This window comes from Lampetra planeri, chromosome 10, assembly GCF_965212315.1.
Source record: "Lampetra planeri chromosome 10, kcLamPlan1.2.h2, whole genome shotgun sequence".
In the NCBI taxonomy this organism is placed as follows: Eukaryota; Metazoa; Chordata; class Hyperoartia; order Petromyzontiformes; family Petromyzontidae; genus Lampetra; species Lampetra planeri.
The window spans coordinates 2,687,774-2,712,113 of NC_136116.1; the positions used below are offsets into that span (position 1 = coordinate 2,687,774).

The 24,340-nt window shown below is 44.5% G+C and overlaps 1 protein-coding gene and 1 long non-coding RNA gene across 7 annotated transcripts; both read left to right on the plus strand.

The window, feature by feature from the left end:
• Nucleotides 1-4: 4 nt before the first annotated feature.
• Nucleotides 5-9,809, plus strand: LOC144720838 (uncharacterized). Of its 5 annotated transcripts, XR_013585808.1 has the most exons (8): nt 5-391; nt 2,819-2,936; nt 3,735-3,804; nt 5,377-5,492; nt 6,397-7,452; nt 7,619-7,777; nt 8,763-8,858; nt 8,991-9,809. It is a non-coding gene; the product is annotated as an uncharacterized LOC144720838 (long non-coding RNA). The 5 variants fall into 5 exon arrangements; XR_013585806.1 differs by having other exon boundaries at nt 3,735-5,492; XR_013585807.1 differs by lacking the exon at nt 3,735-3,804.
• Nucleotides 9,810-11,125: 1,316 nt separating this feature from the next.
• Nucleotides 11,126-23,235, plus strand: BZW2 (basic leucine zipper and W2 domains 2). 2 transcript variants are annotated; one of them, XM_078597927.1, is made up of 12 exons: nt 11,126-11,367; nt 14,323-14,395; nt 14,862-15,038; nt 15,381-15,490; nt 16,210-16,275; nt 16,419-16,554; nt 16,731-16,840; nt 17,257-17,427; nt 17,553-17,699; nt 19,286-19,424; nt 20,989-21,111; nt 22,197-23,235. In XM_078597927.1, exons 2-12 carry the CDS (start codon nt 14,332-14,334, stop codon nt 22,226-22,228), a joined length of 1,275 nt encoding a protein of 424 aa, XP_078454053.1. In that variant the 5' UTR covers nt 11,126-11,367; nt 14,323-14,331; the 3' UTR covers nt 22,229-23,235. The 2 variants fall into 2 exon arrangements, with proteins under 2 accessions (XP_078454053.1, XP_078454054.1); XM_078597928.1 differs by lacking the exon at nt 14,323-14,395.
• Nucleotides 23,236-24,340: the final 1,105 nt, after the last annotated feature.

A 24,340-nucleotide genomic window follows, 5' to 3' on the forward strand; every position in this document is an offset into this window, starting at 1 on the left:
GCTACACTGTAAAAATGACAACTCAAAATTGTTCACCTTACTAAGATTTTTGCATTCACTGACAATAAAATTGCTAGTTGGAACTTGAACTATCTGTTGTAAGCCACTTGAACTCACTTTCAGACGTTTCTGAGTAAAAGTTCATCTTACTTTATAAATTGAGTTGATTTTATTTTTAAGTTGTAGTTGACACCCAGTTAAAGTGAGGTCAACTTATCTGCGCATGCTCATTTGAAATTTGTCATGGCAACCGGCTGCCACGGGGTTTCCAAGGATTTTGCCAGGAGCTCTCTTCGACAGTTTGAAAGTTTGCGTCCGCCATTTTGTCACGATGCCAGCGGTAAATTTCTCTGACTTCTTGGCCGAAGATAAACAACATTCATTCTAACAGGTAAGCTAATCATATGAATATGTATATGCATTTGGTATTTGTATTACATTTCATTGCGCGAAACAAAATCGATAAATCATAACCAGGCGAGGCGTTAATGGCAATACAAAATCCCACACTTGCTAACGTTAATTGGTTAGAAGCTAACGTAGCTTATTTTGAACAGCTAAGCTCAATATAATTCTTGTCCACATATTAATTGAAAGATTTGTGTTGCCGTTATGTTTGTTATTCTCGATGAATGATATGGCATTGTTTTATGCACGTCTGCTTTGCTCATTGACCTGAAACCGAAGCACCGGCGGTAACAGTTCACATTGCTGCTCGTGATCAAGGTAGAACTAACGTGCTAAAACTTTGATACAAAACTTCGGTTTGATACGGTTAACTAGATTTATATAGCTTCTAGCATGCGACCTTTGTGTAGGGCTGGGTAAGTTGCCGAGTTCGATACTTTTTAGGTAACGTTACCGACCGAATTGCCTCGATACTATCGAGTAACTTTATCTAAAAATGACATGTGGTTCGGTTCCAGTTCCAGAATTCGATAACGTTACCTAAGGAGTTAACTCGTCAACGTCAGTGCTCAAACAAATACATATGAAATGCACAACGACACACATAAAGTCGCTCACGCACACTCATATTATGAGACGCGCGCGCGCACCCACAACTTTTCACACGCATACTTATATGAGACGACGCAAGCACACACACACAAACTCTCCGCGCACATATTCATATGAGACGCGAGCACACACACATAATACCTTAAAGATGTGGAAAAGTCGATCAAAAGTGTGGGTACATTTCTCCAGGCTCGATGCCAACAGCGCGCGATTCAGTATTCGCATTAAAATAATTGCTGCAAAGACCTGTACCACGACAAATATGATGAAGACCTTGACAGTGCACGGAGTAAACATAAGAGCAGAAAGTTGCTCCGTCTTCGACTGGTAAATGAAGAGATACCTTGTTGATCACTCCAGTGTTTATATTTCAATAAATAACCTACTGAATGTAACGTTACACACTGTCGTTCAAAAATGTGTTGGTTTGTCAGAATTTGTTTTCTGTAAGGATGCATTAAGGTTATCAAAGGGTGACATTACAACGTGTAATGTTACAAAATATTTCGTTTTTAAATAAATCTTTTTTGAATTTTTTATTCATCAAATAATCATGAAAAAAATTATCATAGTTTCCAAAATATTAAGCAGCAAACTGTTTTCATATTTCTGAAGGGTCATTTGACACTGAAGTAATGATTTTGAAAATTCAGCTTTGATATCACAGGAGTAAATTACATTTTGAAATATATTAAAATAATATTTTAAATTGTAATACTATTTCACAATATTAAGTTTTACTGTATTTTTTTATTTTTTAAAAATCAGTTTTGGTGAGCATGAGCTCTTTATAAAAAAAATGTGTTCCTTTGTGCACTGGCTAAGGAGCATGAGTCAAACTAAAAAAATAAAACCAAAGTTTTTCTGAGGTAATGTGTTATGTATAGGGATGGGAATTGATAAGGATTTAACGATTGCTTATCGATCCGATTCCTTATCGATTCTCATTGGGTGAGGGAATAAGTACAAATGTGTTTGTTTGTATTAACTCGCTTTAATATCTGATCAGAAGACAGAGCACATACTGTATACACAAATTATGTGTAGCAACCTCAGAACAAATCTAAAAGTATAGGTGAGCTACTTCTCAAAGTGAGTGTGTGTGTGAGTGAGCATGTGTGCGTTTGTGTGTGAGTGAGTGAGCGCGAGAGAGTGTGTGTGCGCTAGTGAGTGAGCGAGAGTGTGTGCGTGAGCACTAGTGAGTGAGTGTGTATGTGTGCGCGTGTGTGAGTGAGTGAGCGCGAGAGAGTGTGTGTGCGCGCGCAAGTGTGTGTGTGTGCGCATGAGAGTGAGTGAGTGTATGAATGTGTGTGAGATAGCACGCGATGGCTTGTCGGAAAGCAACATGGCGTCCCGTTAAAGGCCTCATTATACTTCTGCGTCGAACTTCTGCCTCTGCCATGTTTGCCACGTTCTTAATCAAAACAATGCAGCGCGTGTGTGACATCATGACACATTTGCAACGAGCGGAACCGATACGCGGAATTGTTAAGCAGGCATGCTAACGGTTCCAAGGAATTGATTCACTGGGCACCGGTTCTGAAGAAGAATTGGTTCTCGGTTCCCATCCCTAGTTATGTAATCTTTTTAAAATGGATTTCATAAAATTGGTATCGAAAAAAGTATCGCTAGGAACCGGTATCGAAACTGAGGTATCGAAATTGGCACCGGATCGAAAGATTTTGAACAATACCCAGCCCTACCTTTGTGTGTTTTAGCCCTGAAGCTCAACAGCATTAATGTGAACGGTTGCGAAGTATGTCACTGTGTTAATTTTCTCCTCTTATTTTTGTGCTAGGTTTTCTATGAAGTGTCGCTTCTGCAGCTTTGCCAGTGCCAGTCAAGAACGTCTGCTTAGGCACCATCGGCTCAGGCACGGTAGAGGAGCTTACTGGCCGTGTGTTTACGGTGACTGTGTATGTACTTTTAAAACACCTGGCGCCTTAAAGTCACATTTGACCAGATCACATTTTAGGACAGCCAAAATACATGATAAATTCACCTTTTTTTGTAATCTATGTGAATTCCGGGAAATCTGCACGCAACAGTCTTTCTTCAAACACCTTGGACGCCATTTAAAAAAACATGAGACTGTGTGTTGCCCCTTCTTGAGATGTAGTTTTAAAACAAACAATCTAAAGACTTTTAGTTCACACAAAAGTAGGAAACACAAGCATGGTGATATCAGAACCTGTTTAAGAGCAGACTTAGAAAATGAACCTGTGTCCATTGAGACAGATTCCTCTGACCAACCATTAGGTATCTGTAGTGAGGAAGATACACTTCCAGGTAGTTCTGGAAATTCAGATGTCCAAGAAAAGGAGGAGTATGTAGATGCTGAGACTCTTGAACACAGGGCTGCTGGATTTTTTCTACGTATGCAAACTGAATTACATGTTAGTAGACACGCTGTACAGAAAATAGTTGAGGGGTTTAATGATATTTTACATCTTTCAAAATCCCACTCGCAACCAGGTATCAAAGCAGTGCTTGCAGAACACGGCATTGAATTAGATGATAGCGTTCTCCATAAGATTAATGATGCTGTCTTGGAAACAAATCCATTAATTGTAAGCACTCAAGGAAAGGGTGCATTGGCCACTGATCACAGGAGAAATCTTTTTTTTAAAGATAAGTTCCCTGTAATTCAGCCTACTGAGTATACATATAAAATAACCCATAAACAAATATTTGTTTATGTTTCAATCCTCCAGGTTCTTGGGACTTTGTTGAGACAGCCAGATTTTGTGGAGAAGTTGGTGTTTAGTCAAGGGGACAACCCAGGTAAATTTTGCTCTTTTCGAGACGGACAGTACTACAAAGACAATGGTCTTCTGGGTGTGCAAGATGCAAGTATCTCTATAGGACTTTACATAGATGACCTGGAACTATGTAATCCTTTGGGGTCCTCAAAAAAAATCCATAAAATTACTGCTGTCTATTGGATTTTGTTGAATTTACCAAGCAAGTTTCGCTCTACTCTCCCCCTAATTCAACTGGCTTGTCTTGGAAAAACTGTCGATGTCAGACAATTTGGGTATGATGCCTTTCTTTATCCTTTGATTAAGGATCTTGGATATCTTGAAAAGATAGGAGTGTATATTGAGACTCTAGATACATTTGTAAAGGGAACAGTGTTCTGTGTCTGTGCTGATAACCTTGGTGCACATAGCTTAGCAGGTTTTCAGGAAGCTTTAAATGTCGAAAAATTCTGCAGATTTTGTTGCATCAGTCGAGACCAAATTGGAAATTGTGAGCCAAGGAACTTTCCACTGAGAACTGCTACGCAACACGATTCTTTTGTGGAACAACTCAAGTTGAGTGATAAGCCTAAGCCATGTGTGAATGGTGTTAAATCATCCTGTGCTTTAAGTAAGTTGTCTTTCTTCCACCCAGTTACTGGATTTCCCCCTGATCTTTTGCATGATCTATTTGAAGGTGTTGTCGCAGCGGAATTAAGTTTGTGTTTAAAAGAATTGATTAGAAAAGGTTTCATTACATTCGATGGACTGAATAACCGCATAAAACAGTTTCCATACAAATTCTCTGATTTGGTCAACAAGCCACATGCAATTACAAAGACAAGCCTTGTATCTGGAAAGGTAAACGGTAACGGACATGAAAACTGGGCACTTTTACGTTTGCTACCTCTCTTGATCGGGAACTATATACCTGAACAAGAGCAGTCATGGGAAATTTTAATGGACCTTAAAGAGATTGTGGAGATTACGGTGTCTACTACGTTATCAGAGGGAACATTATGTTACTTGGGGAATAAATTGTCTGACCATCGCCAGTTACTCACTGACACCTTTCCTGAATTTAAGTTGAAACCAAAGCATCACTTCATTGATCACTATGTGCATCTCACACGGTGCTTTGGGCCATTAGTGGATCTGTGGACGTTTAGATTTGAGTCTAAGCATAGTTTTTTCAAACAGGCAATCAATGATGCTCACTGTTTTAAGAATGTACTACTCACCCTTTCCACTAAGCATCAACACCTCATGGCATATCTTCTTTACACACAGCAATTGTTCAAGCCAAAATTGCATGTTGGTAGTGTAGATAGAGTGAAAATATCATCTTTAGATGAAAAGCTCAGGACAGGACTAGAAAAGAAGTACCCAAATGAAGATGATGTGTCTCTTGCTAAAGAAGTACATTTGTATGGGACCCAGTATGTGAGGGACATGATAGTGTCTGCGGGTGAATGCAGTGGACTGCCAGAATTCTTTAGAATACTACACATATTGGTGGACAAGTGGTGTAAAGTGTATTTTGTCACCGCAAGATTATCATCTTGGTACATGGAACATTATCGGTCTTACCAACTTATTGATAACTGTCACTCAGATGTAGAGATCCTGGATCCAGAGACTTTGAACGATTACCACCCATTGGCTGCATACCAAGTTGGTAGAACTTTGATGGTGACCCCAAGGGCTTGGCTACTGCAGTAAATTGAAATGGTAAGCACCTTTCTGTTTGTATGTTTTCATAATTTTGTCATGTGTTAATGACTTGATTTTAAGTCTTCAAGGTACAGTCATGGCCAAAAGTATTGGTACCCCTCCGGATGTGTTGGTTTTCGAGCAAAACTCACAAACTTTTGAAGGTGTTTTTAATGTAATAACCAAACCAGGATATTTTCAATAGCTCAACAGAACTGAAACAACAAAAATTGGTTTCCTCAAATTCAACACAAAATATCACCAAAATACTGCGGGAAGTGAATACTGCATGGTCAAAAGTATTGGCACTCAAAATAACCGTCTTTTGCTGTGATACAAGCACACTTTTCATTGTTAAAATCCACAGCTAAGGTTATGGATAGTCAGACATCAGCTGTGGTAGCATTCCTGAGAAGTATAAGCCCATTTCTAAAGGATAATAAAGTCGATTCTACTTGAAGAAAACCTTATACTGTCCATATAAACCAACAGATGTATAGTAAGTAAACTGGAGATTTTTGTCCGTTAGAAATGGGCTGATATTTCTCAGGAGTGCTACCACAGCTGACGTCTGACTACCCATAACCTTAGCACTGGATTTTAACACTGAAAAGTGTGCTTTTATCACGGCAAAAGACACTTGTTGTGAAGGGTGCCAATACTTTCGACCATGCAGTATTCACTTTCCACAGTATTTTGGTGATATATTCTGTTACATTTGGGGAAACCAATTGTTGTTTCAGTTGTGTTGAGCTATTGAAAATATCCTGGTTTGGTTATTTTATCAAAAAACCTTCAAAAGTTTGCGAATTTTGCTTAAAAACCAACAATTCTTGAGGTGTGCCAATACTTTTGGCCATGACTGTATATGGCTTCAGTTTAAAGTGTCATGCAAATATCTGTTCTTCTTTTGTCCTCACAGGCTTTGTTGCTTCTGGTCCACATAAATCCCAAACTCGTCCGTAAGATTCGGCTGACCAAAGCTCCTGAAACTTTAGAGGAACTGTACAATGAACTGCGTCAAAAACTTGAACTTGTGGGTGAATTCTGTATACAGTATGAAGACTCAGACTTTGGCCAGGCAGTTTGCAACCTGATTGACATAGCAGAGTTACCTTCAGAAAAGGCTGTCTTGCATATTCTGTGGAGCAATGAGGACATGCCATCACCACCACCTCCAACACCAACTCGGTCATCCTCCATCTCTTCCCTTGACACAGCCATCATTGGATCTCCAGGCTCAATCCACAGCTTATCTTCAGTTGTGCGGACATATAGGAGTAATGTTTCACAGTGGCCCACTCCGTTCCCAGTACCAGAATTCTCATATGATGTGGAACTGATACTCCGCAAGGGGAATGACACGTTTGAATTATTAGGGAAGGGTTTACATGTAACCAGAGATGTGAAAAAAGAGATTCTGGACAAGTTGGCACAAGAAATATTTTCTGTGAAAGCCTACCCTGAAAAACATGAGTTTGATTCTGTTGCTGCTGAACTTGTCAACAAACATCCCTGCCTCAAAGAGCCTGGTGGTGGTACTGGATATGCGGGATGGACAACCAGCATAAAGTACAAGATGGGGAACTACAGATCAAAACTACGTCAAGCTGGATGTAATGAGGTTGGTGTCAACAGGAGATCAAGAAGGGAGGAGGCGGATGATCATGGTGTCAACAGGCAAAGAAGAGATGATGATGATGGGGATGGTGGTCCGGAGGGAAGGTTTTCCTTGAAAAAACCAAAACGAGGTGAGGTCAACCATGTACCAGATCATCCTGAAAGCTACACCCAGGATGACTTGGAAGACCTGAGGTCTTCCCTGGTTGAAGCCATGAAGAAGAAAAACAAGGACATGGAGTTCATCAAACAGAAGATGGACATCACATTCTCCCTTAGGAGAATGGAGATTGTAGAGATGGAGCCCATGGTCTCAGAGGTTCTGGAGAGGTGGCCCGGTCTATTTCTTGAAGAACAGGTAAGGAATCTTTTTTTTTCTTGAACTTGGTGCATTTGTGTTATGTTTTTTCCATGATAGTGTATGTAGGTTAATTTGTATTATGGCTTTGAGTTTGCAGTCTTAATTATAACAATGAAATCACACTATCAGCTTGTTGTATTTGTATTGCATTTGTTTAATTCAGATTTGTCAAGAGTTCACTCGTGTGACCACCAAGGACCTGATGGGAACATTTAAAGCTGCCCTTGAGATGTTGACCCCTCGTCTGCTGAAATTGTATCGTGCCAGGAAGTGCGCCTTTAGTCGAGAGATGGAAACCCTTTTGGAAATGCTTGACAAACAGGTTGTTATATTGACTACAAGGCCCTTTCTTGGTAACACTTTACAATTTGGTTCGTTAGTTAACATTAGTTAACTACATTAGTTAACATTAACTAATAATGAACTGCACTTATACAGCATTTATTCATCTTTGTTAATGTTAATTTCGACATTTACTAATACTTTATTAAAATCTTATTAACATGAGTTAATGCACTGTGAACTAACATGAACAAACAATGAACAGCTTTATTCATATTAACTAACATTAACAAAGATTATTAAATACTATAACAAATGTATAGTTCATGTTAGTTAATACATTAAATAATGTTTAATAAATGAACCTTATTGTAAAGTGTTACCCTTTTCTTCAGTTTGTCCACTAATATTTAAACCATTAATCAAGAAGGAACTACCAAGCTAGCACTCTGCACTTTTGATGGAATATAACTTAATAATTTTTTTGCATCAGCTACATTGGTGAGCGAGTTCCATCTTGATTGTCTATTTAATACAGTAATATTTAAAGGATACGTTCACGGTTTTGCACTTTGAGCCTCCTCTGTGGGTTGATGAAATAGTGTTTGACACCCGAATTTTGACTATTGGTCCAGTCTTGAGCTTTTGGCTGATTTAGAATCGGCCCTGCCATGCTTCAGAATGGCTAGCTACATGCATTCACAAACCTGTCTTTAAATCAACCCTAAACGTTCGTTTTCAAAGATGTGCAACTCACCGATTGGTTAGTGGTGTTCGTTGAGTGTTCGTCAAACACTCTATTTCAGCCAAGATAAAAGTGCAAGGGCTCAAAGTGCAAAATAGTGAACTTATCCTTAAAAGACAAAAATAAACACTAACAAACTAACAGAGCCTGCAATTATTTTATCTGCCTACATGCACAATTGTAGAGATGGGAATACAAATGGAACCAAGTGCACATACAGGAGTACATTTCACAGAGCTAAACAAAAGTATTTGTTTGTTTTTATATTCTTCCAAAACAGACATCTGACATCACAAGTCATCGCAGACAGGCAGCTGTGGAAGGTCTTCCCATATTTCTGCGGGAGAATACTGAGAAGCTTTTCTCTAGATGCCTGGTGAGTGCAGCTTGGAAGACCTTCAGCTTTTAGTAGTGTTGTATAGCAAAGAGGCCATACACAAATAGACATCACTCTTTATTGACTAGTTTTCTACAGGACATTATTTCAGTGGTGTTTTTGTTTTGTCAGGCAACTGATGCAGATGACAAACAGGTGAAAGGCATCAAGATGGGGGTCCTCACAGTGCTTGATGATGATGACGACACAGTCATTAATATTGCCCTTGTGTTGGAGGAAACCATTGTCCTGAAAGACATCCCAGACACCCCGACTGCGCTTGCGTATCTTTTTGGCTTGCTTTATGCCCTTAACATGGAGTTCCCAAAAGACATCAAGTATACCTGTGAAACTATCCAGCACATTTTCATGGAAATGTCCACCAATTGCTCACAGCGTGTCCGGAGCTTCAAGACCAAGCTGTTAAACCAGTGATTCATTTTCCATGGGGAAGATTTATTTTATCATGTTTGTTCATTTATGTTTGGATATTTTGTAAGTCTTCACATGGACCACCTTATAGTTTTTATGTTGTTCTTTTATTTTGACTAAAAAAAAATCTGTTATTTGTAGCTGTCATATAACTGTCACGAGAATATTGATTGTTTCTCAGTAGAAGCAAGCTGTGTTTCACAATTACTGTTATAGCCTGCGTGTTTGCATTTTTGGCTAATTTCAAAGTTCAGATAATTCAGAACGTTTAGACAATTTGGCTTTTTCAGCTGGGGATTTACACATTTCTGAATTAATACTTAGGCACTATACAACTGTTTATCGGTCATCTTTGACAATATTGCATTATTTGTAAGGTCTCAACAAGAGTCGGAAAGTAAAAAAAAAGATGTATTTGCTTTGGGTATAACTCGTTTACATTGCCCAATGCCCATACTGATGTCATTATGGAATTGTAAAGCTGTGCCAAAGTCGTTCAAATAAACATGCATAAATTAACAGTTTTACTGTCAGTGGATGATTTAGTGTGTGTGTGTGTGTGGGGGGGGTAATTTAAACTCAAAATAGTAAGCTTTTACAGACTTAAAAGTTCCAGTAACTTGAACTAAAAAAACTTAGTTGTACGAACTTGAAAAACTTAGCTGACGCAACTTAATAATTGTTGTTCTTCAAAACTTAAAAAATTAAGTTGATATCTTCAACTCAAAAATTCTGTGCAGTCGGTTACCTTGAAAATTTGAGTTGAACTAACTTAGCTGACGCAACTTAATAATTGTTGTTCTTCAAAACTTAAAAAATTAAGTTGATATCTTCAACTCAAAAATTCTGTGCAGTCGGTTGCCTTGAAAATTTGAGTTGAACTAACTTTTTCTTTTTTACAGTGTAGTGGGTTCGAGAAGGGAGGTGCGGCCAGGGCGGAACCAGGCCGCGCTGGTAGCATAAAAGGAGCCGAGAGCGGGGGTTCGAGGCTGCCAGTTCTGGAAATGGACTCATCTCGTCATTGCTGTCGTATCTCCGTCGTCGCTAAACATCTCCGCTAGATGTTGCGTTACGGAGGATAGTAGTTGGCTAAATCAGTCAACACCGTCATGCAGTGTTAGACGGCTCGTGTTGTGTACAGGCGAGGCTGAGCTACTGTGGAGAGTGTGCGGACGAGACTGTAAAAGTTGTTAATAAAGAAAGTGCCTCCTAGAAACTCTGTCTCTGAATCGTTGACACTACATATGTGTAGTTATTTTAAAATATAGTCACGAACACTAATTAAAGCTCTTGCGGGCAGTGACAGCTGCGATAGAAGCGGCGTTCAGTGCCACCTGAACCGGCACCATTCACCAACCCGCACTGCAGGCCAGCGTGGTGAAGTATGTTCAATGAACCCATGTGACCAACAGCGTGGGGAAACCCTCATCTAGCAGTGGATTGACAAAAGGTCTGTATAAGGTCAATATAGTCTCCTGGTCACATTCCAACCACCCCCCCAAACCGCATCCACTGCACAAACCATGCCAGATGTGGATACCTGATGCACAAATGGAAAATTAAAAACTCTCCGTGTGCGACTGTGATCATCCAGAACAGACCGGTACACACGTATAACGGACGCAATGCCCGATCCACAAATACGAATCAGACATCACAGCAATGCCCTTACTCCGCTTGCTCCCGACGCCGTTATCTGGACATGTAAATTGCAATTTGTTGCTCTGCGTCGACGTCAGCGGCCACGTGACGACGAACGCAAAGATAAGAGACGAAGATCGCCACGCGTGTCTCTCCCGCTCGTCGCCCTTTAAATCCCGCGCCACGTGGTCGAGCCGACGCAGCTGGCCCACGTGGACGGAGGAGGCGGCCACGTGACGTCCCCCGGCATGCCGCGCGCGCTCTGCGAGTCCTGGGCTCCTCCTCCTCCCCCCCCTCCTCGTCCATCGCTGGGGCAGCGCGGGGACGATTCTGACACCTGGCCACGAAATCAGCAACAACAACATCAACAAACGAATTAACTCATCGCAAGCGGCTACTACATCGAGGAGACGGCGGAAGGCGACCGTGGGACAGGGTGAATCTCCGCCTGCCGCTCGCTCCACTCACTCTCTCGTGCGGCATGTTCTCCTCTCGCGTCGTGTTTGATGGCAGCAGCTGCAGCAGCAGCAGCATCGCCGTGGTCACGAGCTGCGTGCCGACGTTGTGCTGCGAAGCCACGGAGCTCGCTCGCGAGAGAGTTAGTGCCCCGTTTTGCTCTTCCTCCGTTGAAGGAGCGCAGAGGATAACAGGGTGGTCCAGATGTCTCGTGACCCCCCCCCCCCCCCCCATTTAATTATCTAAAAACGTAATGTGCTTTTAAAAAGCAAGGTTTATTTAAAACAAATGAATATTACATTTAGGGGTCAATTAATTGTGGCTCACGAGACATCTGGACTGCCCTGTCGAGTGGCTTTACGAGACTGTCTCATATCGTGGAACCGGCGCTGATGCAGATTCGCTCATGTGGTGACTGCTGCTACAGTTGCTGCTGCTTCTGCTACTGCTACAGCTGCTGCTGCTACAGCTGCTGCTTCAGCTGCTGCTGCTTCAGCTACAGCTGCTGCTGCTTCAGCTACAGCTGCTGCTGCTTCAGCTGCTGCTTCAGCTACAGCTGCTGCTGCTTCAGCTGCTGCTTCAGCTGCTGCTACTGCTGCTACAGCTGCTGCTGCTACAGCTGCTGCTGCTGCTTCAGCTACAGCTGCTGCTGCTGCTTCAACTACAGCTGCTGCTGCTTCAGCTGCTGCTACAGCTGCTGCTGCTACAGCTGCTGCTGCTACAGCTGCTGCTGCTACAGCTGCTGCTGCTGCTACTGCTGCTGCTTCTGTTACTTCTGCTGCAGCTGCTACAGCTGCTTATACGGATGCAGCTACTGATTTAGTTCGTACCGATGCCGCTTCATTCATTCATGGTGTAGTTACTGATGCACCGGATGCTCCAGTACAGATACTGTTGCTTACTGTTAGAGTAATTATTTATCTTAATATATTCTAGATGCATTTGTATTAGTGTCATTGCATCAGCATGAATAGCTTTATTTTAAAAAAAGAGTATTCGTGCTGATGCAGCTACGGCTGAGAGCTATTATACTATTGCTGATGCAGTTATTCTCATCCAGATTGCAGATGTGGCAAGTCGGTTCACACAATCGTGCTGATTCAATGGCTTGTTCAGTTGCTAACATCTAATGCTGATACTGATTCAGTTACACATGCAACGTTACGCTATTTCAAGTACATACTGTGGATATTATTGGCGATACTGCTGCCTTTACTGATGCAGTCACTGCTGCTATGGTTGCAGCACTGGTACAGATTTAGCCTCTACTGCTGCGAATTCTGCACTTCCTGGTGAAGCAGCAACTTCAGTAACCTCTGCAGCAATTGCAGCCACGTCTGTAAATACATTTTACTGGTAGGAACCCACTGGTTCCACCAGCCCACAGGGGATTAGTGTGTCCGTCCGTCGTGCAGGGAGGGGCTGGGTGAGGGTGGGGAGGGGCTGGGTGGGGAGGGGCTGGGTGGGGAGGGGTTGGGTGGGGAGGGGCTGGGTGGGGAGGGGTTGGGTGGGGAGGGTGGGGAGGGTGGGGAGGGTGGGGGAGGGTGGGGCTGGGTGGGGAGGGGTTGGGTGGGGAGGGTGGGGAGGGTGGGGAGGGTGGGGAGGGTGGGTTGGGTGGGGAGGGTGGGGAGGGTGGGGAGGGTGGGTTGGGTGGGGAGGGTGGGGAGGGTGGGGAGGGTGGGGCTGGGTGGGGAGGGGCTGGTCACCCCGTGGTGCCCTTAAACGTTTAACCTACTCACGCCGGCTTGTGCCCACCCTCACAGTCGGCCATATTTGCGGAATACACCACGCCGCCGTTGACCCTGGCCATTGACCGAGCAACCCAACGTTCCTACCAGCTCCCTCCGCAGAAATGTGTTACTGCTGTAGTTCCATTGCTGATGCTGCTGTTGATACTGCATTTTTGGTACTATAATTTTCCTGCTGCAAACGTGTTACGACTGCCAAAAGCGAATTTACTGTTGCAATTGTATTACTACCGTTGCTATAGCTACAATCACAAGTGACTATGGTGTCGTTTTTCAATATACAATAAACTTGTTTAATCATCCAGGAAAATCTCACCGACGATCGAGACTTGTTTGAAAAGGGTCTTAGCATGGCACGTTTTAGCGAATGGTTATCATGTCTGAGGCAACTTAATTGGTTTGCACAGATGGGGTTCAAGAACACATTTTGGTGTACTGAACCCATTTGGTGTCCTGGCATGCATTGGCCACCTCGCACCCGTTTTAGGTTTGGAAGTTCAAGATAATTCCCCAACCCTTAGCTATGGATCGCACAGATGGGGTTCAAGAACACATTTTGGTGTACTGAACCCATTTGGTGTTCTGGCATGCATTGGCCACCTCGCACCCGTTTTAGGTTTGGAAGTTCACCAAGATGATGATGCCCCAACCCTTAGCTATGGATCGCAGGTGCACGCCGTCATATCTGGGCCCATCGTGCCGCTGCTTTCACTTGAGCCGCTGTTGCTGCCACAGAGATTATCGCTGCTGCCATTAAAACCAATTTACAGTCCGTTCTCCGATAACGCAGCGTGTTGTTTTCGTAACACGAATTGGATACAACGCGATGAATGTATTTAGGAGCACATTTTTTTTTATAATGCGGAAGCCAATTGGATATAACGCAATCAAGTTAACGGAACTACGTCACGCGAGTAGGGATAAGCGGTTGTACGGCTGCCTCGGCGTAGCATCACACAAGGCAGTGGGATGCTGCTGGATGTTTCTAGATGCTACCCGCGTGCCTCGGTCTTAGTTCAGCCTGTGTACGCATTTTCGTGTGTTATCGCGGACTGTGCTTTACCCTACATTAGGTTTTATTGATTATAATGAGATTTTTCCATAACGCGGTGTTCTTCAGGAACACAACTGCCACCGCCACGTTGTAGGAGAACAGACTGTACACTCATGTGACCCTGTGTTTGCAGGAAGTGTTTATGAATAATTCAAAGCAGCCGAAGCCGACGCTAACGGGACAGCGATTCAAGACCCGCAAGCGGGGTACGTGCTGACCCGTGCGTGACACTATCGCTGACCTAGTGTTTGGACTGTGCCCTCGGTGTTTGTGCCAAACACCTGCCACTGGATGTTCTCCTGCGGTTGCACAGAAGTGATGCTTGACTGTGACCCGGCAGTCTAGTGCTGATGGGTCAAAGATTTAAAGTGTCAAGGCGTTCAGATGTTGGTATGCTAAATTGCCAAGGCGTGGACAATGCACTTTTGTGGCCGTTTTTCTTACATGAAGGGTCTGCGCTTCTCTTCTAAAGATCGAAATGGATACATAATTGGGAAAAGACAATAATTATAGGAGGAGTAAATGTTGTGTTGAGATCTGAATGTGATGATGGGCTCAGGTGCTCAGGTGCTGGTGTCGAGGTGTCAGATTATTGGTGTGCTGATGTGTTGAAGGTGCTTGGTGGTTGTTGTTGCTGAGGTGTCTCAACGTGTGCACTCGTCGTGTCTGCAGATGAGAAGGAGAAGTTCGAGCCGTCTCTCTTCCGAGATGCTGTAGTGCAGGGCCTGGATGAGACGGCCGGGGACCTGGAGGCCGTGTCCCGCTTCCTCGATGTCACCGGCTCCAAGCTCGACTACCGCCGTTACGCAGACACGCTCTTCGACGTGCTGGTGGCAGGCGGCATGCTGGGTGAGACGACCTTACCGCGTCAATGAACGTGAATGCCCTTGACCGTAATAGTAGTTCTAATATCTTTTTCATAGTAGTATAGTTTTGTAGAAGGTGCACGCACATCCCTTGCTGGGTAGTCTCGCCTTGGCTCTGCCCACCATGCCGATGGCAAAAACTCCGATCGGTTAGATGGTTGATGCGTCGAATCTGCAACACTCGATTAGTGTGATTTAGTGTCCAGCTATGATAGTTGTAGTGCTTTAGTAATGAATAAACTGTGTTATCCACCAGGGTTTCTATTAATAGCAATTATTCGAGTTATACATTACAAAAAAAGTAACATTGATGATTCCACCACAGCGCCGGGTGGCACGCTCGTGGACGATGGAGACAAGTCGAAGGTGACACGCACAGGCGTGTGCGTGTTCACGGCTGACGAGGACATTGAAAAGATGCGGGCCTTTGCTCAGGTACGTGGCGTGCATGTCGGTGTGGATCACAGATGTGTAATGCCCTTTGCCCGTAGAAGTGTCACTCAGAAGGTGTGACTAACGTGTAGCCAGGTTGGAATGCGTCAAGACAATTTATCCGTCTCTGTTAAGGAAGATGTGTGGAATATTGCTCACATATGGGTCCCAGACTTATCCTAACTGGCAGCAGGATTTGGCTAATTTCCATTAGCTCTGGTGTCACACGCCAAAGGAGATTTCTAGCTCTCTGTGACAATTGTCTCTATGTATTATATTTAGCCGATAGCTTTGTTATAAGACAACCATCGTGCAAAAACATGTATTGTTTATAAGTATTCTTAGGTTTTTTCGGTAAAGTCACGTAGGTAAAAACATTAAAAAGTAAAATAAAATAAAAATCACCACGTTTCGGTGGCAACACAAGCTTCCGTCTTCAGGTGGTACCGTCACAGCCACTTGATACAGCTGTCGTGGCTGTGACGATACCACCTGAAGACGGAAGCTTGTGTTGCCTCTGAAACGTCGTGATTTTTATTTTTATTTTACTTTTTATTTTACTTTTTAATGTTTTTACCTACGTGACTTTACCGAAAAAACCTAAGAATATGAATCATTGCAGTTACGAAAGCTTCAAATCTAGAATTGTTTATAAGTGTTATCCTCCTGATAGTGCATGCCACCTATGCTAGCATTTATATTTACCGCTGGTCACCTTGCAGGTATTTTCGAAGCTCCTTCGACGATACAAATACCTGGAGAAATACCTGGAGGAGGAGTTCAAAAAGGTGAATTTTATTTATCCTGCTGACTTCAAGCTTTATGGTCTGAACGAATGGGCGCGGTACTCGCCCCATTTATTAACGCCCATGGCATGCCTGCTTGCCGTCAGTCTCTCTCTTGTCTGACGGTCGTGCACCTCTCGCTCCAGCTGCTCATGTTCCTGAAGGGCTTCTCCGAGTCGGAGCAGAACAAGCTGGCCATGTTCACCGGCATCCTGCTGGCGGGCGGCGCCCTGCCCGCCACCGTGCTCTCCAGCCTCTTCACGGACGCCATCGTCAAAGAGGGCGAGCAAATTTTATTTTTTTGAACATCGCACCTCTTTATTCCCTAAATTATTCTGCCTTTCACCACATCTCATTGGTATCGTTGGAAGTCTGTATACGAGTGATATGGCGAGTGTTTTGCTAAGTATGCTGCTGTTCTTGCTGTGATTTACAATGATTTTGCCTTGTTGCATCAGGAATCTCGGCAACATTTGCCGTGAAGCTGTTCAAGACCTGGATAGCGGAGAAGGACATGAACTCCGTAACGTTTGCTCTGAAAAAGGCCAACATGGACAAGAGGCTTCTGGTGAATCAAATGCAAATATTCTATTCTGTGAACATCAGCGCAATTGCTACCAATCTAAAACAACTGCTCAAGTAACTTGCGAGGCCGTTCACTGTAAATTTACAATGTTTGGTGCAATCGATCAATCTATATTTAACGTGCCGATATCGCCCTCGATAAAGTAGGCATGAGGGCACATTACAATAGAATGAGAACAGTACAGGGGGCATGGAGCAACGGCAATGAAAAATGAAACCCGTCACGCCCTCAGCGGCTAACACCAACTGAGCAAAGTAATTTGCAACATCGCGCAACGAATAGCGTAAATAAAGTAAATAAAGTAAATCAAAGTAAAGAGAACGGAAGGTGCACAAGCCAAAGTGGAATTGATGTTGTTTATATTGGTGTTCAGGGGTTTTTTCTCCCACAAATCACAGGAGCTGTTTCCTCCAAACAAGCAAAGTGTGGAACACTTCTCCGCGTACTTCACAGCCAACGGACTCACGGAGCTCGCCACCTTCCTGCGCGCTCAGCAGACGCTCGGCACGCGCAAAGAGCTGCAGAAGGAGCTGACTGAGAAACTGGAGTTGGGGGAGCCGGTGAAGGAGGTGGGTGCGATATTGGAGAAGCATCGGGGAGCTCTGATCACCTTGCCTGTGTTTGGCGATCTCAGCTTTCCGATGTTATGCAGGGGTTGGCAGCGATGCCCTCCTTGTGTCGTGGCTGCACGTAGATCGCCGTGTACGTGAAGGAGGAGATGAGGAAGAACGACATCTCCGAGCAGGCGGTGGTGAGCCTCATGTGGACGTGCGTCATGAACAAGGTGGAGTGGAACAAGAAGGAGGAGTTGGTCACGGAGCAAGCGGTCAAGCACCTTAAGGTTTGCCCATCTCCTTACAGCACAATTGCAATTGTTGTACATATGTATATTGAACTGCTTTTGCACCGTATATAGCCAACCGCACTAATCAGAGGTGTGGGGGAAGGACAGCAAACTAAACACAATAAGTAATATTTAAAAATACTTTTTTTTAATAGAATATAGTATTGTCATCAGTATGACATAAGTATACCAAGTTTGCAGTCGATACCACATTAGGAAGTGGGTTAAAATTGAGTTACAAGATTTGAGAATACGACAACGACGACAACAACAGACAGAGTGAGTTAAATAAAAGCGTGTAAAAAGCAGTTCTAATGAAATTAGTTATTAATGAACATTTAAAAGTGCATAGCTCCAGTGGCTTCGTAATATCAGAAGGAAGAGTGTTCCAAACGACCGCAGAAGCGCACCCGAGAGCAGTGACCGTCTTTGTTCGATGGCTAGCCAAAAGCCGCTGCGAGGATGACCGGAGTTTGCGCTTGATCGTTTATGTTCCTTGACGAGAATTGTTGATGGGTCGGTATCAAGCTGAGCTTTTTTATTCTTCTTCCTGGCACTTTACGACTCGTGTGGGAGGGTCTGCATTACTGGTCCTCTTTCTTCGCCCATTTCTATCCTACGCCATGTCCACGTTCACTCCACAGTCCTTCATATCCAGGCTCGCAACTTCGAGTCTCCTCTTTTTCTCGGCTTGCCTGTCAGTTTCCGCTTCCCCCCTCCCCCATGCTTCACCTTGTTCTTCACATTTCTTCTTCTGGTGTACATTCCGTTCTTCTATAATGCTGTAGTTGCATTCCTGAAGAGCACCGCATTATGGAACAATTGCGTTGTAATAAATATATAATACAGGGTAAAGGACAGTCCGCAGTAACACGTGAGATGTGTATGCAGGCTGAACAAAGACTGAGGCGTGTGGGTCGCATCTAGAAGCATCCAGCAGCATCCCGCCTTGTGCGATGCTACAACGAGGCAGCTGTGCAACGACTTATTCTTAGTCGCATCACGTAGTTCCGTTCACTCGATTGCGTTCTATCCAATTTGCATCCGCGTTATAACAAAATGTGTTCTCGAATACCTTAATCGCGTTATATCCAGTTCGCATTATGATAACACCGTGCTATAGCAGAACGGACTGTATTTATATACAGGCGATCACCGTTTTTACGATGCGATGCATTCCTGGAAACTCTGTCATCGTAAATTTGATTGTCGTAAATCGGAGACTGTTTTCCCATAACCAGTGGAAACAGTAGAAACATCACGTAACGATGCGTTTTTACATTCATCGGCCGTATTTAAGAGGGTTTAAAAGGTAAAAATCCATAAAAACACTTGAGAAGAACGAAAGCTCCACGCCAAGTCACATGGGAAGCCAGACCGACTCCGTTCAAATGTGTTCGGAGTCATGTCACAAAGACGCTTCGTAAATAAAGTTTCTGCATTGTAAATCGATCCACATTGGCGTTATATAAACGTCGAAATGTGGATCGTCGTAAACCGGAGACTGCCTGTATAATGTATTTCATGTATTTAATAGTAATTGAATATTTCTATTGTACCGAATCGTGTCCCTGTCGCTACAGCAATACACGCCGTTGTTGGCATCCTTCACCAGCCAGGGCCAGTCAGAGCTCACGCTCCTACTCAAAGTGCAGGAGTACTGCTACGACAACATACACTTCATGAAGACCTTCCAAAAGATAGTGGTGCTCTTCTACAAAGGTGAGACTCTTGTAGTCGCAATAACACGACCTCGAAAATGGGCATAAATTAGAGTTTGCAAGTTACTCTTGAAATGGCCTCTGCCAAGGCAAAAATCTGTTATAAAAGCCAAAAGCCCGGCGTTCTGTTTATTCGTTTGTCCGTTAACTAAATTATAAGAGCCTTTCAGAAGGCCTGAATCAAAAAGTTATAAAAAGTGGATCCTCCCCACACCCACCAGATGTGGGGGTAAAAAGTTGATCCAACAGGTTTACAACAATTGTCGACCCCCCCCAAAAAATAATTTCCCCCCCTCCCAAAAAAAAAATGTATTTTGTAGCCAGATCTGCTTACACACCCTACATACAATAGTCTATAGTAGTATCTGCACACATTGGGGGTGGAAGAAGAGGACATCAGTGGGGGCGATGGGTGAGTAGCGCCAAGAAGCCCTCCTCCGCAGGAGCTGGAATAAGGCGGCCATAGGCTGGCAAAATTCGAGTTAAATAAAGATGGAGCTATATTTAGCCATTTACAGCCTTTGGCCAGGAAAGTCACTAAAAAGATTGCACACGAATGACACATTCACGCAAGCACCCGATGATCCATTTTTAAGTTTAAAAATGAAACCTCTTTGAATTGCATTATGTTTTGAATTAGATATTTGTATTTCTTCATTAAAAGCATATATCATTTTACATCTGGAAGTCTTAATTGAAAACGACATTTCGTGTGAATTTTCTCTAGTCGTTAAGTAGATGGCCTTGCTGGGGGTTCGGTTCGATGCGGACTTTCGCCTGTTTGGGATTGCGGGATCGAGATAAGGTGACATAGAGCTGGCCGTGCGAGAAGACCGCCGTCTGCAGATCGATTCCAACGTAATCCAACGTCTGTACCTGCACCTCCGTTGTTCATGCAGAGGGCACGTAGGTTTGCAGCGCCCCCTGCATGAAAACGACGGAAAGTGCGCTTATATAAGAGTATGACAGCTTCAATGAATGTGAAGACTTTCAAGCATGTGTCGCATACCAAGAAAACTCACTCTCAAGGGCTCTACTATCTCCTGGCCACCTTACAACACCATGTATTCACAGGCATTTCCCACACCTAACCAAGTACTAAACCGGCTCGACTCTTCTTCGCTTGAGAAATCTAATGAGTTTGGGTGTGTTGAGGTTAAGGAAAAAATCACACAAAACATGTAGATTACTTTGACCTTTGGTGGCTAGAGCACACATTCCCCAGGCCTGTGTCTTGGGAGCCTTGCTAACCTTCATGTGCACTGGTTCCTTCTGTTGCTCATGGTCAGAGCCAGCCCCACTGGGATTTTTCACCTGTAGGGGATTTCCAAGGCTGGCTGTTATACATTGGTGTGCACGTCTGTGTCTTTGTCTTGTATGTTGGCACAGTGGGGAACACAGCCAGTGACTCCGTGAGTCTTGAGTTAACCCATAACACCGAGGTCTGTCCTGGGACCGACCGGCGAGCCTTCCACACTTCACGTGGCACAAGCACTGTGGTTGCATCACCTCCACTTAGTGGTGTATGGTGGCAGTTACTGTCGTTTTGTGTGATCACCCCGCAGCGGACGTGTTGAGTGAGGATGCCATCCTGAAGTGGTACCGTGAGGCTCACCTGGCCAAGGGCAAGAGCATCTTCCTGGAGCAGATGAAGAAGTTTGTGGAGTGGTTGCAGCATGCAGAGGAAGGTAAAACCTGACCACCAACAGTCACAACACTTCTACCATGGCGGAATATACCTCATCTTTTAACAAGAAGCTTTCAGTTAAATGTGTAATGAGAGAGCACACCGACATACGGAGGGCTGCATAGGCATTGCCGCATCGGTCATAGCCAATCAGGGCTACGGGTTCGATTTGGGCCAAAGTTCATGGGCGGAGCTCAGGGGTACATGAGGGAACCATCGAGAAGGTTCTGAAGGGGCGTGGTTAGAGGCGGGGCTTCACTCCACCAAGGAGGATATAAGGAGAGGCAGGAGGAGGACTCTGGGTTCGGTGTGGAAGCCTGCATCTCCGCCATCTTGTCAGCCACCGACCACGTGGCAGCCGCGGGCGAAGCTCTCCCGGTTCCCGGTGCACCGTCGACCAGCGGTGCGCGGGGAAGCGAGAGCGAGGGAAGCCGCGCAGGAATGGAGGAGCAGAGAGCGTGTGCATGCGGCAAGAGAGAGAGAGAGGGTGACATCTAAAGAGAGTGCGGAACCGAGCAGTCATAACTAATGAAGAAAGGACGCAAGTCTCAACGTGTCGTGGAAGTCGTTTATTACAAATTCAAGGAGTCACAGGCAGGGTTGTGTGTTGTACGTTTCCTGGCCTATCAATTTGTTATACTGTAATCTAAAACCAACATCCGCCATTCTCCACTCAGTGACGGCGACGTCACCACGACACCTGTACCAATCGTACGCTTTGCGGTACGCTGTAATTCACACCCATAGTATACTGTAATTCACACCCGTCAATGCAGACAACCAGTCCGCGATGGTGACATTCAAGGTAGTGATTATTTTGGAATCTATATTCCAAGTTACATCACTGCTGGCTGTTATTTTTGGTTGGGGAAAAAAGTACTTTCATTGAAGAGGAAGGATCTCATTACCTCCTACTGCCCTTTTTTGGTCAACAGGGGTTTACTTAAATGACTTGAGACTACATGTTGCAATTAGAATAGGTTTTCTGTCTATGTAAATGGTCTACCATGCCAGTGTACGGTAAGCAAAGTTGCTCATGTGCCGTTGTCGGTGTTTAACAAGCGGCTGAACACGTTTGTGTTGCAGAGTCGGACTCTGGGGAGGAGGAGGAGGATTAACGCGACCGTGCACTGCTATGAACTCGTCACCCCCTCGCCGAGGCCGGGGGGCGAGGGGGGGGGACACCAGATTTCGCTCGTGCCCAAGCATTCGGCCGCAGGAAGGGCGACCCTGTTGACAGACGACGACCTGCTTGCTTTTGGGAGCGCCAAAACCAAACGCTGCATCTGCACGCGGCAGCGTTGTGTGTTCAAGCCAGGTGTGCTCCACGGAGATGGAGCGATTATTCCAAAAGGATGTGTATCGTCTCTCGACAGTGAGACTCGCCCACGCGCACACTCGGCTACGTATGCGCGTATGTTGCACACATCGGTGAATGATAACGACCCCCTTGTATCCCAACTTGCGCATTGAGATTTTTTTCCTTTTAAGATGTAAACATTGTGCTTGGTTTTGGCTGCGGAGTGGTAATCGGTAGGTTCGTGGCTGCACCCTCCCCTGCCCGAGTGTGCTCGCCGGACAGTTTTGCCCGCACAGTCGCTATATAGTCGTGTGTGGCATTTTGCTTGATTTCTGTGCGACCTTGAAGGCACGTTCGCCAGGCTTCTGAGCGAGTGCTGCTTACTGACATGGCAAAAGAACGCTGGGTATTTTTAAAACTTTACAATTAAAACCTGGTAAATCAACGCAACCAACACGCATGTGCCTGATCTACATTGCGACGTGTTGCTGACTTTTGCTATTTTTGTTAGCCGACAATTTATATCTATAGCATTTAGAGGCATTGGTAATCTGATGCCTCTAAATGCTATGGATATTCGCATTGATGATGCGTGGGTCTTCACCAGTCTCTCCCTCTTGACGGGTGTCCACGTATTTACAATAAGCCATGGTTTATTGGAACACTTCATTATCTCCATATATATAAGGCAAAGTTGTGAGTATGTGTGTCTGTTCAAAATGTTTAGCGTACTTCCCGACATGCAACAAACTTGAAATTTGCCATGTGGGTACTTTCCAGACTGTACACCATGCAAAAATTATAAAAATAAATGTTTTTGGGGGAGGGGAGCTCAATAATGCATATATTTTTTGCTCGGCAAGTCAGCTGTGACGTCCAAATCTGTCACGTGACCCGCGCATGTCGAAGCGTAACACGGTTAGTGCGCTACGAACCCGGCGACCCGAGTTCGATTCCCGCTCACGGCCACCACCAGTGACGATTATTTGAACCGGTCCTGGGCCTCCCCTAGGTCGACTCAGCCTCAAACGAGTAACTGCTGTGGTGTGTGAACATTGCCACTGGGGAGACAAAGGCGGCCGGGCGTGCTGCTGTCACCCACCCCCTCGTATTGTTTAATCTTCCCAAATGGCCATACAATGGATGTATAGTTCACTTTTTCCCCCATCCACTTATCTGCCTACTTTGACACACAAGCCAACTATCAAATGCTTTTTCCCCCCACAAACACCCTTCGAAAGTCAAGTGTCCATCTGTAAGCTGCTCAACACAGATGGGGCGCAGCGTTCGCCGCCGAGAAAGAGGCTTGCGTGAGCCCCGCGGGTGACAGAAGATAGTGGCACGCGGTTTTTTTTTACTCGGAGAGGCTTGAAACTCACTGAGCACGTCCCCCGCTCACTCTTTGAAGTGTACTGTAAAGGCAGACTTCGCTTAGCGCTCAAGATGCGTTCCTGGAGAAGCGAGTGCGAATGGAATCGGAGATAAAAGGGGTCATACCATTGTGTTTATATATGGGGGGGGGGGGGGTCTTTCCCAATGAGCGTTATTTCTTTTGTATGAGAAATATGCGAGAGGCTTCATTGGTGTATCGATAATTGCGTTAATACAGCTGGTAATCATTTCGTAAGTGAACAAAACGAGTGTGTGTATAACATCACGAAGTAGTTTTGTCTGTATTTAGTTGAACCAGGTGAGAATACGACTAAGCTCCCGCCCGTTGCCCGTATCATGAGGTTGAGCATGAGCTCAGAAACAAAGTAAACCGGTGATACCCGATTATTCACGATCGCCTCGGGGCACGGTGGAATGGTGGTCGGCGGAGATATTCTGAATACCCCGGGGCTAACTCGGGGGGGGTGGGGGGAAACCCCAGGACATTTGAAATAATAAATAGCCGTCAACCCATATGGTTTACCCTGTATTCTTGTAC